The 15,584-nt window shown below is 51.6% G+C and overlaps 4 protein-coding genes across 4 annotated transcripts; 2 read left to right on the top strand and 2 right to left on the bottom strand.

Annotated features, from left to right (window-relative positions):
- Positions 1 to 6: 6 nt before the first annotated feature.
- BO95DRAFT_443103 (putative pathogenesis associated protein Cap20) lies at positions 7 to 1,503 on the bottom strand. The gene is made up of 3 exons (XM_025586593.1): positions 1,161 to 1,503; positions 989 to 1,069; positions 7 to 912 (listed from the first exon to the last, which is right to left on the bottom strand). The coding sequence occupies exons 2-3, from the start codon at positions 1,037 to 1,039 to the stop codon at positions 421 to 423; spliced, it is 543 nt and encodes a 180-aa protein (XP_025441957.1). The 5' UTR covers positions 1,040 to 1,069; positions 1,161 to 1,503; the 3' UTR covers positions 7 to 420.
- Positions 1,504 to 4,715: 3,212 nt separating this feature from the next.
- BO95DRAFT_463964 (60S ribosomal eL27 domain-containing protein) lies at positions 4,716 to 5,522 on the bottom strand (the record flags this gene model as incomplete). Its single annotated transcript, XM_025589017.1, has 3 exons — positions 4,716 to 5,111; positions 5,385 to 5,440; positions 5,516 to 5,522. The coding sequence occupies 3 exons, from the start codon at positions 5,520 to 5,522 to the stop codon at positions 4,716 to 4,718; spliced, it is 459 nt and encodes a 152-aa protein (XP_025441956.1).
- Positions 5,523 to 6,547: 1,025 nt separating this feature from the next.
- BO95DRAFT_453412 (uncharacterized protein) lies at positions 6,548 to 13,062 on the top strand (the record flags this gene model as incomplete). Its single annotated transcript, XM_025588209.1, has 2 exons — positions 6,548 to 6,615; positions 6,717 to 13,062. The coding sequence occupies 2 exons, from the start codon at positions 6,548 to 6,550 to the stop codon at positions 13,060 to 13,062; spliced, it is 6,414 nt and encodes a 2,137-aa protein (XP_025441955.1).
- Positions 13,063 to 13,766: 704 nt separating this feature from the next.
- On the top strand, positions 13,767 to 15,410 carry BO95DRAFT_140857 (TLC domain-containing protein). Its single transcript, XM_025580580.1, has 2 exons — positions 13,767 to 14,367; positions 14,442 to 15,410. The coding sequence occupies exons 1-2, from the start codon at positions 13,888 to 13,890 to the stop codon at positions 15,180 to 15,182; spliced, it is 1,221 nt and encodes a 406-aa protein (XP_025441954.1). The 5' UTR covers positions 13,767 to 13,887; the 3' UTR covers positions 15,183 to 15,410.
- Positions 15,411 to 15,584: the final 174 nt, after the last annotated feature.

Here is a 15,584-nt window from a genome sequence, read left to right as displayed (position 1 = left end):
ACCTCTTTTTGCTTCTGCTCCTGCCATACGCATGGATCTATCTGCCAAGGTTGATGTCTTCTTGAACGTCTATCGGCTCTCCTCCTCAATGCATTCCGCGAGAATATGGGCAATTCTGATTCACAAGAGATACACTTATCAAGAGCTGAGACCCATGATGTGTATCCAAATGCAAGCTATAGCTAACACACACGCACATTCCACCAGGGCAGAGAGAGGATAATCACCAATGTTCGTTACAGAGAAATTAGAACTAAACGTGCACCACGCACCGCTGACGAAGCGAACAAAGCCACAAGAGCGCAAAGCTTTCTAAAAGTGGGAAAGAAAAGTAGCAAAGCAAAGAGTCGAAGACATTGGAAAAGCTCGAGAGACCAGGACGGAAACGGTTTCGAGGTATCAATAAAGACGGACTTGGGACTATTTGTCGGTCTTTTCGTTCACAGCTTCCTTGACCTGCGTTTTCTTCGCCTGCAGCAGGGAGCTGAGGTAGGCCAATGACTCTTGCGACAGCACCAGAGTGGTGCTGATGATGGCCTTGCTGCCAGCGACGACACCGTCGCCCCCACATTTCTTGTACTCCGAGTTCAGTGTGTCGACCACATGGGCCTTCATGTCACCGGCGAAGCGCAATGGGAAGGTGGCCCCGTCTCGGAGGGATTCCTTCAGCTTGTCGGTGTCATCCCGAACGATGGGGAAGGTTTCGTCGACTTTGGTCAAGCCCTGGTCGCCGAGCGAGTCCACGCGAGCAACGTAGGGGGCAATATAGACATAGGGCCTGGAGAAGTATGGAAGAAGTGGCTTGGCCAGGCGGCTGTACCCTTGATCGGCATACTCTAGCGTCTTTGCGCCATACTTATTTGTTTTGAAGACAGTGATTGAATCTGCAACCACCGGATAGGATGTCAAGTGCTAATTGGGATCGCGTGATTAGTTGAGGCGTGCCTAGAGGGAAGGACGGATGGAGTGCTTGGAGGTCCAAACTTACATCGATGAAGTGGGAATGAACTTTCTCTCCATTAACCGAGTTCTCACCCATTGTTCCCTTTTCAGCGTGAGGCATGGACGTCTACGCTCGAAACGGGGGAGCATTAGTACCATATAGTATATAGGGTGATGGTGTATGAGTAGGTATGACGACTTGGTATAGCATGTCATACCTGGTGATCGGATGTGTAAGTAATCAAGTCGATTACCACACAATGTTAAGAATGAGGAGGGGTTTTTGGGGGGTGTGGGTGGGGGTGGGAATACGATTAAAACTCCGGAAGAAGAGTTCGAGCGCAGGGAGAATAAAAGGTTCTGGAGGGAGGGAAGGGAAAGAAACGAGGAGAAGAATTGGGAATTTGGAAGGAGGGAGGGAGGGAGGGAAGAAAGGAAATGCAGGTGAATTTTCGAGGGAGGGTACAACCTTAAAGTAAATTAGAAGAAGTAGGTAGTAGGTAAGTGAAGTAGAGTATGAAAGATAGCAATCAACCTGCCCTGCTAAGGAAGATGCAGTCGGAATGATCCTCCCAGACAAGGTGAACCGCAGGTAACTTAATTGTTAAAGGTAGCTCAGACAGACAGCTCGGCTTGATCAGAGGTACCACATGCTATCAAGAATAGCTGAAATTGAGTGTAATTGGGCCTAATTCCTCAATTCCCTAATTCTCTCCAGAGATTACGGAGTACAGCCAGAATAATTGAGGGTTCATATTATTGTTGGAATTATCGTTTATCATTTTAATTTTGGATTTTCCTCTTACTCTCGAGGACATCGGAGCAGTTGGCAGCATGTGATAGCGGAGCCGGATTAAGAAGTAAACGACCCAACTTGAACTTGGTTATTATGGAGGGGCATCCAGTGACTGGCTAACTGGCAAGTGTCCACTTAGTCAAGTCGTACGGAAGGGGTGTTGCTCGTGCTAGCTACATTTTTCGTCATAGGTTACCTGTTCACCATCAATCAATCACTCCCTCCCTCCAAGGTCTGGAACTCGGAACGATGCTTGATGGCAAAGGAAGATTTGACCAGGGTTTAACCCCTCTTCTTGCTTTCATGCCTGCTCTGTACAGGGAGGGCAAACCGTATTGAATGCAGGTGAATTCTCAGCACAGAAAAAAAAGGAAAAAAAAGAAAAGAAAAGAAAAGAAAAGAAAAAAAGGAGAAAGAGCAAAAGGCAAAGAGAGGGGAAAGAAAAAAGAGGACGACGAGGTGGAGTCAACGCCATACCCAGCCCTCATGAAAGCCACCCGCATTTCTACTTGGAACTTGCAATGGGAGCCGCCGCCCGATAAGAACTGTTACAGTTGCGTTGTCAATGTGGCAACCTTGTGGTTTCAGCAGGGCACTTCAACGAAGCACTTAAAGAATCATTGGGTGGTCCGTATAGTTAGATAGGGTTGGCGACCGAAAGTCTCGCGTTCTCGATGGTGGTGGTGATGATGGTACTGAGTAGGATGATGGAAATCATCGATGGGGTGATGAGTTTATAGCATGTGATTGTGGGTCTTCCATCTCGCGGCTTTTCTTGTCAACCACGGACTTAACTTACTTCCATCACCACCACCACCACCACCATCCATCCATCCATCCATCCCACAGTAGTACATCCTACACACCATGTTTCCTAGATTATGCTAAGCACCTCGTTTTCATTTGCCTCAAGAGATTCGACTCAGGACATCTGCACTTTTGTTTCCCATGTCACTTACACGTGCAGTCGACATTAGAATCTTCTTCCTAGGCAAAACTTCCTGAATCCGGCCCCTTTTAGCGCCTTTCCTTATCAGAGGGCGGCTACTGTCACAAGCTGGGAAACCGGCCGCCAACTGGATACATCTCAAAACCACATAGACCTGATCCATTAACGGTGGTGTATGGCGCACTCAACTTACTCGCCGTCCGATATTGATTCATAGTCTTTCAATTCGCGGACAACCTTCTCCGCTGAATTACTCCCATCGAGTCAAGTAAGGAAAGTCAAGTATTTCTCGCTGCGCCTGGACCCGAGGCTTGGATGGCGTTGCCCATGATTCCATCCGACTCCCTGCATGGTTGAGTGAAGGTCCTGCCCTTAGGACTGGACTTCTCCTACAGTAGTTCGGTGCGCTTGGTGGTCTAGGCGCTATGGCGCCGAGCGTACTGGACTCAATGCCATGCATTAGATTCTTGCCCGTCTCGAAAACGTCCAATTTAGTGCTTATTGGAGCTATGTCCCTCCCTCCATCGCTCTTGTGTTGTCTTCGCGCCGCCTATCCGGCGTTCTGGGCTACGATGGCGAGACTGTAGAGTTTAACCATTCCATCACTGACTTCCTGGCAGGTCTAACCCGCCCAACCAGCCAGCCTGGTTAAACATTTTAGCTCCTTGCTATTTTGGGCGTTACAACAGTATACCCATTCTGCACCCCTCTATGCAGCTTTTACGGAACGCCCACACTTTTCCCGCATGCCCGGGAGGCGGATGTTGTAAGATCCTGCATCTCTCGCCTCTCCAAACGCCGTAGGTAGCCCGTGTAGGTAGCCCGTAAAGGTAGAGGCCTAGGTCCCGCCTATCCGAACTTGAGCATAGCATTGAGTTTCGTAGGGGCAAGGCGGGGAACAACCGACAATTTCGAAACCGCGATTTGCTCTTTACAGAAAAGTTTGTCGCTGACCCCTCGTACTTTGGTTATGAGGATCTCGACAAGAAGCCCGAAAAAGCGGTAGCGATTGTACCTTATCATGGGCTGAAAGTCCACCCCAGAGCACCGCGCAGAGGGAACAGGATTCGGAGAGGGGTGAGCATTACTAGGTACGTCGTTCTACTATCTCCAGGGCCATATCTATACCCCCTTGTGCGCGATATCAGCATTGGTTGCCAGCTGTACATGTACTGGGCAGGTCGCATTGAGGTATACGCCGACTATTCGCTGATGGCCATCGGTCAATGGCCCCCTGGTCTCGGAAGTGCGTCATGGTCGGGGGTTGGGGAGCCCAAAGGGATTTACAGACAATTACTGTGGTCGATCGTGGGGATGAATCCGTGTGAAGAGCTCCGCTTTTACCCCAACATCGATGCCTACGAGCTGGGATTGGATTCAGCATGGAGATTGTCGAATGCCTGGACTCTCGAGGTGAGGGCGGGGCACGGGACGGCAAATGATAAAGCCGAGCACAATCTAGGCCCGACGAGTCCCAGGCAATCTCAATCCGACATCAGTATTCGAGACCGTACGTTGGAAACTTGTAATGCTGTCATGACCAAGAAGCAAAAGGCAAGGATCGATTGGCATCAGAATGCGACGGTAGAATCGAGTTAGGAGTGTGCACAAATCTGCCGGACTTCGGATCGATGTCATCCGACACGGTGTGATTGGGGGATTGCTATGTTGGCAACTAGATCAAGTCAATAGCCGAGGAATCGTGGACCAAAGGCGATGCCACAGGCCAGAGAACAACTCATAACAAAAAAAAAAAGAAATTGAATTTGTTCATATTTTCCATTTCATTTCGAGACGGACGCCAGATCTGAGTGGCTTCCCTCATGTAAATAAGAAAATGGGCCAAGTCCTGGACCTGTACATCGACGCGTTCCCATTCTTCCTCCAGCTATGGTATATTGCACGTTATCCCTAGCTCATGAACTGGACGTCTTCGATGCTTTTCTTTTTCCCTTTGCCTCATCTAAGACCTTGCGCGCTCAAACGACAAAACGCCCCAATTATCCCGTTTAGAAACCTGTAGAACCGTCAGCAATGCCGCCGGGATAAAGAGCCGCGAGCGTTGGGAGACGGAGGGTGAAACGTACGCAGAGGAGTGAAGAACCAACGGTTCTTGCCGCTGGTGTAGCGGTCCTCGAGGGCCTTCTTGACGTTCTTCTTGGCGTCCTCACGCTGGGAGACCTCCTTGAAGGTGTCGTTGGAGACGGCACCCTTGAGACCCTCGAGCTCGAGAGTGTAACGGGTGGGCATCAAGTGGTTGTAGTTGACGACCTTGATGAAGGGCTTGATGCGGCTGCGCTTCTCGACGGTCTTCTTACCCATGCGGCGGGTGACCTTGAGGGGGTAGCGCTCGATACCGGCGACGATGGCGTAAGGGAAGGGGTGCGCCTTGGAGCCAGTGTCGTTAGGCTGGACAATGACGACCTGTCAAATCGCAAAGGAAGACCCTCGTCAGCATATATCCAGTGTGATTCCAAGCCGACCAAGTAAGATTCCTCGTTCTCGGATGTCGCAGTTGTCGCCCTCGTCCGATCGTTTGACCATTTGCCTCCACGCCATTCTTCCCACCCAATTCCCGGCTCTTTTCAGTTCTCCATTTTTTTTTTCGCAGACGAGACGTATTTCCACATCGAATCCGTTGTCCTCCGTATATATGGGTATTCCAGCGCCAGAAACTCAAGTAGATTGTTGTCGTACCTTCTTACCGGCGTAACGGCCACGGGTGATGATGGCCACACGGCCCACTTTCATGACTATCGTAACATCCTGTCAGTTTTTCGATCGACGACGCGATAACAAAAATCGAGATGAAGCGGCATTTCACTAACACTTCATTGTGAAGGTCCCGGTGAGCGGCAGGTCGATGGGGTGGTTGTCGAGATGCTTCGGTCGAGTGAGTGAGGTTCTCCGCGTTCGACGGTCTATTTTTTTTGAGTGAAGAGGGCTCAGGGCTTTGTGTGCCCGCACTCCATTGGTCACCTTACCGACTGATGGCTACTAGGCTGTTCTGGGTAAGCGCTCCTAAAATAGCTTAGTGCCCGAGACACTGGGCAGTTGCGGTTGCCGGAACCTGCCTCAGGCGGCAACTGGTTTCGATCAGGCTTTCGATGCGGTTGCGTCAGGCCATTAGGCCGTTAGAGCAAACTCAACAAACCCAACAAACCCACACTCACCGCCTCCATCCCCAGCCACCTCCAGAAGGCTTGGCTGATTGTTTACGGGACAACCAGCCAGGACATCGGTTGCTATGAGGCTATCCTTGATGTGTACGCCGCACATTGGACCGAACGGCGGTTGATGCCCCATGAGCTACCAACTACTCCCAGCCTTCAACTCCACTTCCATGGTCCAACTGCCCGCTATATTAACTGATCACCTCGGGAGTTTATTCCTTTCCCCCCCGAGTTTTGCCAATTTTGCTAGTTTCGCCTGTCTCGCCAGTTTCGCATCTTGTCCGCGTTTGTCGCATTGCATTGTTGACGTTGTTGCTGTTGCTGTTGCTGTTTGCTGTTGTTCCTTGCCGCCGTTGTTTCCCCAGCCCTCCCCGCCCTCGTGCCCTTTCAATACTAGCAAGCGCATTTGCTTTCAATCTCCATTTTTCTGTCGTTCCTGCTTTCGTGATACCTGCTCTTACTGTGCGCTTCTTACCCAAGCCACAATTGCCCATTTGCTTTTCTTGCGCGATTTGACGACCTGCTATGCCTTCACGACCTTGACTTGCGGCGCATTTTTCATGATCATAGCTCCTTCTCACACATTGCGGATATCCATCCATCGATCCACTTTCCGCTCAGACTTCGACAGACACACACGCCGCTTGCTCCACCTCTCCCAGGAACAAGTGAAATTGAAAGCTCATCATGCCTTCACACAGTCGTGAGAATTCTCATGACCGAGAACTGGTGCTGAGACATCAGTCCGTGCCCATGTACGTGCCAACCTCGTGCCCTGAAGTGGGGGTCTCCGAAGATCCTCAAGTTTCATCTCATAAAGCGATGGATGGCTGACCTTGGATTCGTGGAAACGAAGGTGGGACAGTTCGGATCCCGAACGGGCACCCCCTCCGCTACCCATGAACCCCAGTTCTACCAGCCCTGTGACCAGATCGAATGTCTCCCCAGGCATTCAAGCCGCAGCGGCCAACTTCGCAGAAAAGATACGCGAAAATGCTCCTAGTCCATACACGACTAATCCCATGCCACCTAAATCACCAGAGAAGTCCCTCATCAAAGGCCAATTTCATAAGCGTATGCAATCATTTCAAAATAACACAGATGCTCGGTCCGAGTTCCTCAACTACCTGGAGAACAGGTCGCCGGAGCGGCCCCAACGGGCCTCAACCTTCGAGCCAGGATCCAAGTCGCTGGAAAAGTCGGCTTTGAATAAGACGCCCAGCTCGCCAGACTCCAGAGAACCTGACCGAGACATGCCTAGCCTTCTCATTTCCAACCGGTATCTCTCCAGACCGATCCTTGGAGAGAGTACTCCACCTTCGGCAACCATGCTAGCACTGCAGAACATGCAATTACCCCTGGAGAGTGATGCACCACAGAAGCTCATCGAGTCGGACCCATTTGTGGGGCCCAAGCGCCCTGATCCCTATTCCTTCGAGTCCTTGTCTACCCAAATTCACAGTCTCACGGATATTGCCAGCAATCTTCAGCGCGAGATGGCTCAGTTGAGCCGACGGAGTAAAGACAATGCCACCGACCTTGTGAGTCTCAAGGCCGCCACCAACGCCCGAGATGAAGACATACGAAAAAGCCTCCGTGATCTGTCATCTAGCTTGGCCTCGAAGTTCCTTGATTCTGAGGCTGCCACAAGGTGGGATTTCAGTTCTCTGCCGGGTTCTGAGAATGGTATTAACAACAGGGAACCGGATAGTTCTCCAAACTCGAAAAAGAGCCACGCGGGACCGCGAATGTCTAGTCCTAATCCTTTCGCCGCAGCGATGGAACGCGAATTGTGCGGATCACCCACACCAATTTCCGATGGCTCGGCAAGTATCGCACTGCTGGAGAAAGTCCTGCGAGAGATGGCGACGAAAGAGAATCAGGACAAGCTTTTGATAGTCGCGGAAGAGATCAAAGCTAGGCCCATATCGGAGGCGTCCGGTAACCCGAATGATGGCGCTGTAACGACTATGCTAGAGGAGATTCTAAGTCTTATTAAGGATGAAGCTCAAAGCAAGGCTTTGGTTCGCTCACACGCCCGCGAGCTCGACGATGACGAACAGGCAAACATCCAAAACAGCCTGGCCCGTTCAAAATCTATGGGCGCAGAAGACATGAATGCCAACCCAGAGCGCGCTCTTGTCCCCATGGAAGATCACCGCACGGAGGAGATGCTTGCTATAATGAAGATCGTAAAGAACAGCGTCATTGAAGGGGGCGGCATGACAAACCAAGTGAAAGCGCTAGTACGAGAATTGCGTGGAGAGGTTCTAGGAATGGGCAGAAACTTGGCCCGCCAAATTGAAGAAGCCGAATCCTCTCGAGCTATTGAAGACAAGCCTAGCGGTCTTCAGAAGGAAGAGGTTGCTGCGATCATTGAGAATAGCCTCCACGACCTCAGAGGACAGCTAGCATCGATCATCGAAGACAGCAAGTTCCATGCCTCATCGCTCTCTGACTTCCGAGCTAATGTGAACGATGAACAAATTTACTCCATCGTCAAGCAAGCCCTGGATGAGCTAGACTTCTCGCAACTACGGCCCGAGCCTCAAGGGCCCGTACTGGAACGGGATGACATCCTCGAGACAGTGAGAGAAGCGTGGGAATCGTACAAGCCCGAAATCGAACTGCAGAACTTTGGCTTGGAGCGAGACGAGATCCTTGAGTGCCTCTCAGAAGGTCTGAAGGATTACAAGCCGCAGCACGAGGAGGCTGTCACCTACGACCAGGTGCTCACAGCCGTTCAAGCTGGTATGCAGAGCTTTGAGCAACCGCCAAGCATCACGAAAGAGGAAATCGTACAAACAATTCACGATTGCCTCGCAAACTTTGAGCCTCCGGCTCCTCCAACCCTCGGACCAGAGCACCTTGATGGGATTCGCGAAGAGATACTGCAGGCAGTTACCGAATCTGTTACGTCCCAGAGTGCCTTGAGTAGAGAATCTCTTGACTCAGGGCTTGGCCGCGATGAGATCTTAAGTGCCTTGTCAGAAGGCCTCGAGGCGCACTTCGCTTCGACCAAGGCTACAGAACACCCTCACATCACCAAAGAAGATGTGGCTGATGTATTCAACGAAGCGTTTGCTGCCCATCAATCGGCCCTCACCACCAACGTCCAGCCGAGTGTCTCCCGCGACGAGATTCTCAATGCCATTGCAGAAGGAATGGAAAGCCAGAATGCTGTCACGCGTGAAATTGAGCTCAACCGAGACGACCTAATGGAAGCTATCTCCGCTGGCTTACAAGAAGCAAACGCTGCAAACCAGAATTCTGGCGACCAGATGCTCGAACAACTTCAAGAGCACCTCGATGGCATGAAAGAAGAACTGAGCCACCACCTTTCAACGAACGAGAGAGACAGCGAGCAACTGCTCAATGCTATCAAGGATGGTATTGCTGTTGTGCGACAGGAGTTGGAGGGGCACGCTGCAACTGCAGCGGAGTCTTCTGCGAAGCACGAGATCATGGACACAGTAAAAGAAGGTTTCCGACTGTTGCAGGCTGATATGGAGAAGACCATAACAGAAACTGCTCTCTCTAACAGTTCTCGCGGCAATCCCGATACTCCCGAGCTTCTTGACGCCATGGAGAAGGAGTTCGAACACCTCCGACAGACTATAAGTAATCTTCTTATCCGAAGCAACGTGTCCACCGAGAAAGATGAGATCCTAGATGCGATTCGTGACATTTCTGACCAGCAAAAATCGTCGAACAACGAGGAAATCACCAAAATAATTAAGGAGCAGATTGAAGAGCTTCGTGACACAATGAATATGAGCCTTGTCCGCGCGGAACCGACGGAGCTAGCAGAGCCCACCGAAAAGCATAGCGACAAAGAAGATATTATCGCAGCGCTGCGTGAGAGTCTCGACAATTTCCGCGAGGAGAATAATCAGCCCAAGGATGCGGGTGAAAATCTGCTTGCGGCCACTAGCGAAATCATTGATACAGTCAACAACGGCTTTGGTACAATCAAAGAGGATCTTGCAAAGCTCTTGGAGAAGCCAGTGGAGTTTGATCATTCCGAGCTTCTCGACACGCTGAAGGAAGGCCTTAGCAGTCTCAAAGCGGACGTTGAAATGCTGCGTCAGTCTCATACGGAGAGTCATATGTTGAATGACGAGCCAGAAACAACTCGCGGAGGGGAATTGATGCTAGCCAACGTTCCAAGCGAGCCCATCAACCCCGGTACGAGTAACGACTTTGAGGCACTGAAAACCTTGATATCACAGCTTCAGACCAAGGTTGAGGCTATTGAAGGTGCTCCTAGAAGCAGCGAGCTTCCGGAAGACATCGTCAAGAAGGAGCATCTTGATGAAATCCTTCTTGGCCTGCACGAACTTCAGAGCGCTGTAACAGGAATTGTTGCCCGCGACCAACCTGCGGACGAGACAACGGCGAAAAAGGAGGACACGGACGCCATAGAGACATTGCTCCGCAACACCAAGTCTCAGCTAGACGAGATGAAGTTTCCGGCTGCAGATGAGATTGCCAAGGCAGAGCAACTGCAAAGCTTGGAAGCGATCGTTGCAGAGACGAAAGAAGCCATTTCCGAGCTTTCCACCCGCATTGAATCGGAAGGCCCGACAAAAGCCGAGATTGGGACGCTTGAGACGCTCATGAAGGACATGTGGATCGCCCTGGATGAGTTAAAGGGCAAAGTAGCGCCCGAAGAAGATAACGCCGAGAAATTGGTCAAGGCAGACTTGCAGACCGTTGAGGCGATGATCTTCGAGGTCAAGACCCAGGTTGAGGAACTCAAGTTGCCAGACGTCGAGACATTGCCGACTAAGACGGAAATCCAAGATCTGACCGCACTTGTCGCAGATTTCCGCGAAAAGGTCGATGCCGATAATGAGATGACTGGCCAGGCTTTTGATGCACGGAAAGTGGAACATGCAGGTCTCGCAGAGAAAATCGAAGAGGCTAGGGCCGTCGTCGAGGGCCTCGGTGACGAGCTTAAGAGTAAGCTTGATGGCAGTGACCAAGGGCTTGCTGAGCTCAAGCAATTACTTGAAGGTCTTGCAGTGTCTGCAGAAAGCTTCACCACCGTCGAGAACGTGAACGAACTCACCGAGCTCATCAACCGGGAATTCGAGCGGGCGCGGGGTGAACAGGATGCAACCAAGCTGGAGAAAGAGGAGCGAGACGCTGCTGCCATGGTCAAGCAGGATGAGACCCGAGCAGCCATCATTGTCGAGCTGGGCTCGAAGATCGACGAGAAGCTTGGAGAGGTCATGGCGAAGTATGATGAGGTCCACGCCGCCATGGACACTGCTCTGGACTCTAAGTTTTCTGAGGCTGCAGATCGTGACAATGCACACCTTGAGGCAGTCACGAGCACCAAGGCTCTGGCAGAAGATATTAAGCTTGTGATCGGGTCCATGGGCAACAGCGTTACTGAAGCTTGCGAGCGCATGACTGTCGACGCCCAAACGTTCTTCGAGAAGGTCGACGAGTCTTACAACAAGATGGAGGAGATGCACAATCAAGTGAAGACGCAGCAGGAGCAAGCTCGATCAGACCTCGAGAAAGCTGCTGCTGCCACTGATCGCGTGGAAAGCCAACTGCATGAGTTCCACCCACAAGTGCTTGAATCCATTCAGCAAATCCTCGCGATCGTCGGGCAGCACTACGACCATTCGCAGAAATCCGCGCAGGAGATCCGGATGGACCTTTCTACGATCCCTTCCACAATCACCCCGCTGCTCCCAGCCCTACCGCCACCGGAGCCCGAGAAGTACGACGACACCCCTGTCCAAGAGAAGCTCAACAATCTCCTTGAACATGCCAAGAATAATCAGGTTCAAGAGACACTGAGCACCCTGATGGAACGGGTTACCAATGACCAAGTCCATGAGAAGCTGGATCAGCTTCTAAGTCAAACTACAAGTACCAATGGTCAGGTCTACGAAAAGCTCGAAGAGCTCCTTGGCCACGCTACCAACTCCAATGCACCGGTCCATGATAAGCTGGACACTCTGATCGACCATGCCACCAACACCGACCAATCCGTTAATCAGATGATGAAGCTTGACGAGATGCACAGGGACATTATGGAGACCTCTCAAAGAATGAACGAGATGTTCGTAGCCCAATCCGCCATGATCGCGGAAGACAATGAGCGACGGCGAAAGGAGGCTGAAGAGGCAGCGATCGCTCTTGAAAGACGAAATGCACAGCGGGAGCAAGTGGAAGCCGAGATTGAAACCCTCCGTGAGGAGAAGGACTCTCTCCTAAACATCATCCACAGCCTCAAGTCCGAGAAGGACAACCTTATCAAACAGACCACGAAACTGAACAAGGAAGTCGCTGGGTTGGAGATGGCTCTCGAGCTTCGTCACGAGGAGATGCAGCTCATGGAGGACCGCGCGGATAGCCTGGAGAAGCGGATCCTGGAAGGTGTCCTGGACCATGCTCGGAGTGTTCTTCTTAGCCGGCCCAACAGTCTGAATATGAAGAAGGCGCGTGGATCACGAGCTCGAGGTCCTAGTGCTGCAAGTACCGCCAGTACTGCGAAGGATGTCCGCAGCTTTCTCGGCAGCAGCGTTGGAATGGCGCTAAAAAAGCGAGGCCCCGCTGGATCGCGGGCCGGATCTGGAGCGCCTCCCACCAGCAGCAAGGAAAGACGCATTCTCAGTCTCAGCAACGTGACTGGGAATCGAGGCGCTGGAGATCGACATGTGAGCGCAAGCAGCGGGTTCACGGGTCTCAAACGTAGCCATTCCGTCAAATCCAACTTCTCCCAGCGGAAAGCCTCTTGGGGCGGCAAGAGCTCTGTCGCTAACAAGGAGAATGAAGTGTTTCCAGAAGAGGATGAGAATCAGAGCGAGGACGGGAGCGATGCAGGGACCGAGCGAAGAACCAGCTACACAGGGACCTATGCAGACAGCATGGTCTATGGACCCGGCAGTGTGGTCTCCGGCGCCGATCGACGGGTAAGCGCCACTAGCTCAGTCGGCCCACGGTCCGTAGCGGACGATCACGACGAGGGGGAAAGCGAGGCATCGGAGGTTGACGATGATGCTCAAACGACGACGGCAGATGACCCTGAGGAGTCTGAGGTGGGAGAAGAGGGCTTTGAGGATGATGAAGAGTTTGATCACCCGCTCAAGTTGGACGAGCAGTCTTCGAAATTGGTGGTTTATGGGCAGCACAGTGACAGTGGTATTGGACCCGAGGTCACAAGTGTTGCGGCATGAAGTCCCGTGGAATGACCTTTTGTCAGTCATTTTCTTTTGTACCCTGTTTGACCCCGAGGATTCACGTCGCGTGATGTTGATGTTGATTCGTCATGAGCATATACTACGACTACTTTAACTTACTGCACACCCACTCCAGCGATTGATTGAGCTGAATGCTTTTGTTTGAAGAGATCCGAGTGTTTTTAGAGGAGGATGAAGGATGATAATGTTGGAACGGTTTCCTTTGTACTTTGTACTTTGTACTTTGATTTCTTTTGTGATGAAGAATCATATGTGATAGTCCCTCAACTGTTCCTAGTTTGAATGAACGGAAATGAAGCACATTAAGTAAATAAAAGAAAGAAAGAAAGAAAGAAACGGATCATCGATCACATGCTCTTTACTCCCCCCCCCCCCATGGTTGCTGAGTCAGCCTTCTTCTTCCCCCAACAGAACCAGAATCAGGCCAAAAACAACAATGGGTGGAAGGCGGTATTTATTGCATGCATTGACCGGAATTTGCTGCAATAACCATGTACTGTCCAGTCCATCCAGTCCAGTCCAGTCCTGAGCATGACCCCTGATGCTCAAACTCTCCATTGGAGACTTAAATATGGTTCAGGGCCTTCTTCCTTGCTTCTAGTTGAAGTCTAGTCTAGACCGACTAGTCCATTGACTACTACTAATTTAGTCTCCGTCTCCACCTCCGTCTTCCTTCCTTCTTTCCCCCCCTCTCCATCTCTCCGACTACTCTCTCGCTTTCATCTTCCTGTTCTCCTCATTCACACTATTGACATAGCCCCTCCCTTGTCAAGTAAGTCCGGGGAGTGGTCAACAGCCGGAATGTTGGACCCATTTCCCCCGCCGCCGGAATGGCTGCGTGAAGTTGTTGAGCCCTGGGCTCTCTACCTGAACGTGCCCGCTGTGACCGAACATGCCCACGAGATCATCTTGTCCTTCACCGGCTACCTCTTCATCCACTACATCCTCTCCCCCTGTCTCTCTCCGTTGCTCTTCCCACGCCATTACCCCAAACTGAGCCCGCGCACTAAGCTCAACTGGGATGTCCATGTCGTGTCTTTGGTGCAGAGCACCTTCATCAACGCCATGGCCCTATGGGCTATGTGGGTGGACGAAGAGCGATCCTCCATGAACACCGCCGAACGGGTCTACGGCTACACAGGAGTCTGTGGATTGGTCTCCGCCTGCGCTGCTGGCTACTTTGTCTATGACTTGATCGTCAGTACCGTCTACATCAAGATGTTTGGTGTCGGAATGCTGTTTCACGCCATTAGTGCCCTGTGGGTGTTCAGCTTCGGTTTCGTACGTACATTTCTCGCCCACTTTCTGAAAGCTGTAGCTCACTCCCAACTAACTGTTTCATTTTCTGACTGCAGAGACCTTTCGTGAACTACTACTCCTCCGTCTTCATCCTCTATGAGCTCTCCAGCCCTTTCCTCAACATCCACTGGTTCCTTGACAAGGTCAACATGACCGGCAGCAAGCTTCAGTGGTACAACGGCATGATGCTCCTCTTCACCTTCTTCAGCTGTCGTCTTGTCTGGGGTACCTGGCGATCCGTGGACGTCTACAGAGACATGTGGTACGCCCTGAAACAGACCTGGGATGCTACTGACGTGGCCACCGCTCTCAACCAACCTGTCGATATCACCGCCCAGGTGTTCCGGACCCACGACGCCTCTCTCGGCGGTAGTCTGGATGGAGCCCCTGCCCAGGCCCAGCTTGAGCTCTCCAAGTATGCCAATTACACCGCCACCGGTACCCCAACCTGGCTGGTGCTGACCTACGTGATCTCGAACGTGGTCCTCAACTCCCTCAACTACTTCTGGTTCTCCAAGATGGTCGAGACCGTCCTGAAACGGTTCCGCGGACCCGCCGCTAGCGAAAAGGAGAAGGGTTCCAAGGGAGCCGTGACGGACTCCACGAAGGCAGAGAAACTTAATCAACTGAAGGAGGACATTGCTCAGCAGGTTGTCTTGGAGGCTGCTTCGAAGCTGGAGCAGGAGGAAGGCAGCCCTTTCTTGGAGGATGTATCCGAGGAGAAGCTTGCTTCCGCCGTGGATACCGGTCTCGCAGAGGAATTGAGGAAGAGGAAGGCTCATGTGGCCGCCGCATAGAGAATATCCCGCTCCCCCCCTCCCCATTAGGGGCCTCCATTCACGTCCGATTCTCGACATCATCTCCGACTTGTCCCTTCATTACAACAAACGAGACGACACAAAGAGAACCCCTTGTCCCAACTCACCTCGGCCTAAATCCACTCTTATAAAGGGAAATCGTTTACATTTTTAGCTTCATTCTCCCCCGGGCTATTACAGTTCCACATCATCGCATTTCTGACTCTGTTCGTGGTCGCATTGCTTACTTATTAATCTCATGCTCTCGATGTTTTCCCAACTCGACTGATTCAGCGAAGTGTCCTGTTCCCTGTATTAAATTTCTTTGTCCCATGCTGTGATCCGAGTTCATGCAAGACGGGATGGTACGGTGTTATGAGGTCTGTCTTTTCTGTTGCTCTT

The sequence above is a fragment of the Aspergillus brunneoviolaceus genome, assembly GCF_003184695.1.
Source record: "Aspergillus brunneoviolaceus CBS 621.78 unplaced genomic scaffold BO95scaffold_36, whole genome shotgun sequence".
NCBI lineage: Eukaryota > Fungi > Ascomycota > Eurotiomycetes > Eurotiales > Aspergillaceae > Aspergillus > Aspergillus brunneoviolaceus.
The sequence above is the reverse complement of the archived record's forward strand: the minus strand, read 5'-3'. Positions and strand labels throughout refer to the sequence as shown.

What these genes read in the sequence shown, in the direction of transcription:
- BO95DRAFT_443103 (XM_025586593.1), bottom strand. Translation starts at nt 1,039, where the DNA reads ATGGGTGAGAACTCGGTTAATGGAGAGAAAGTTCATTCCCACTTCATC. An exon ending in TTCATTCCCACTTCATCGAT is followed by an intron (nt 913 to 988) that starts GTAAGTTTGGAC and finishes GATCCCAATTAG; the next exon opens with CACTTGACATCCTATCCGGT.
- BO95DRAFT_140857 (XM_025580580.1), top strand. Translation starts at nt 13,888, where the DNA reads ATGTTGGACCCATTTCCCCCGCCGCCGGAATGGCTGCGTGAAGTTGTT. An exon ending in GGGTGTTCAGCTTCGGTTTC is followed by an intron (nt 14,368 to 14,441) that starts GTACGTACATTT and finishes TTCTGACTGCAG; the next exon opens with AGACCTTTCGTGAACTACTA.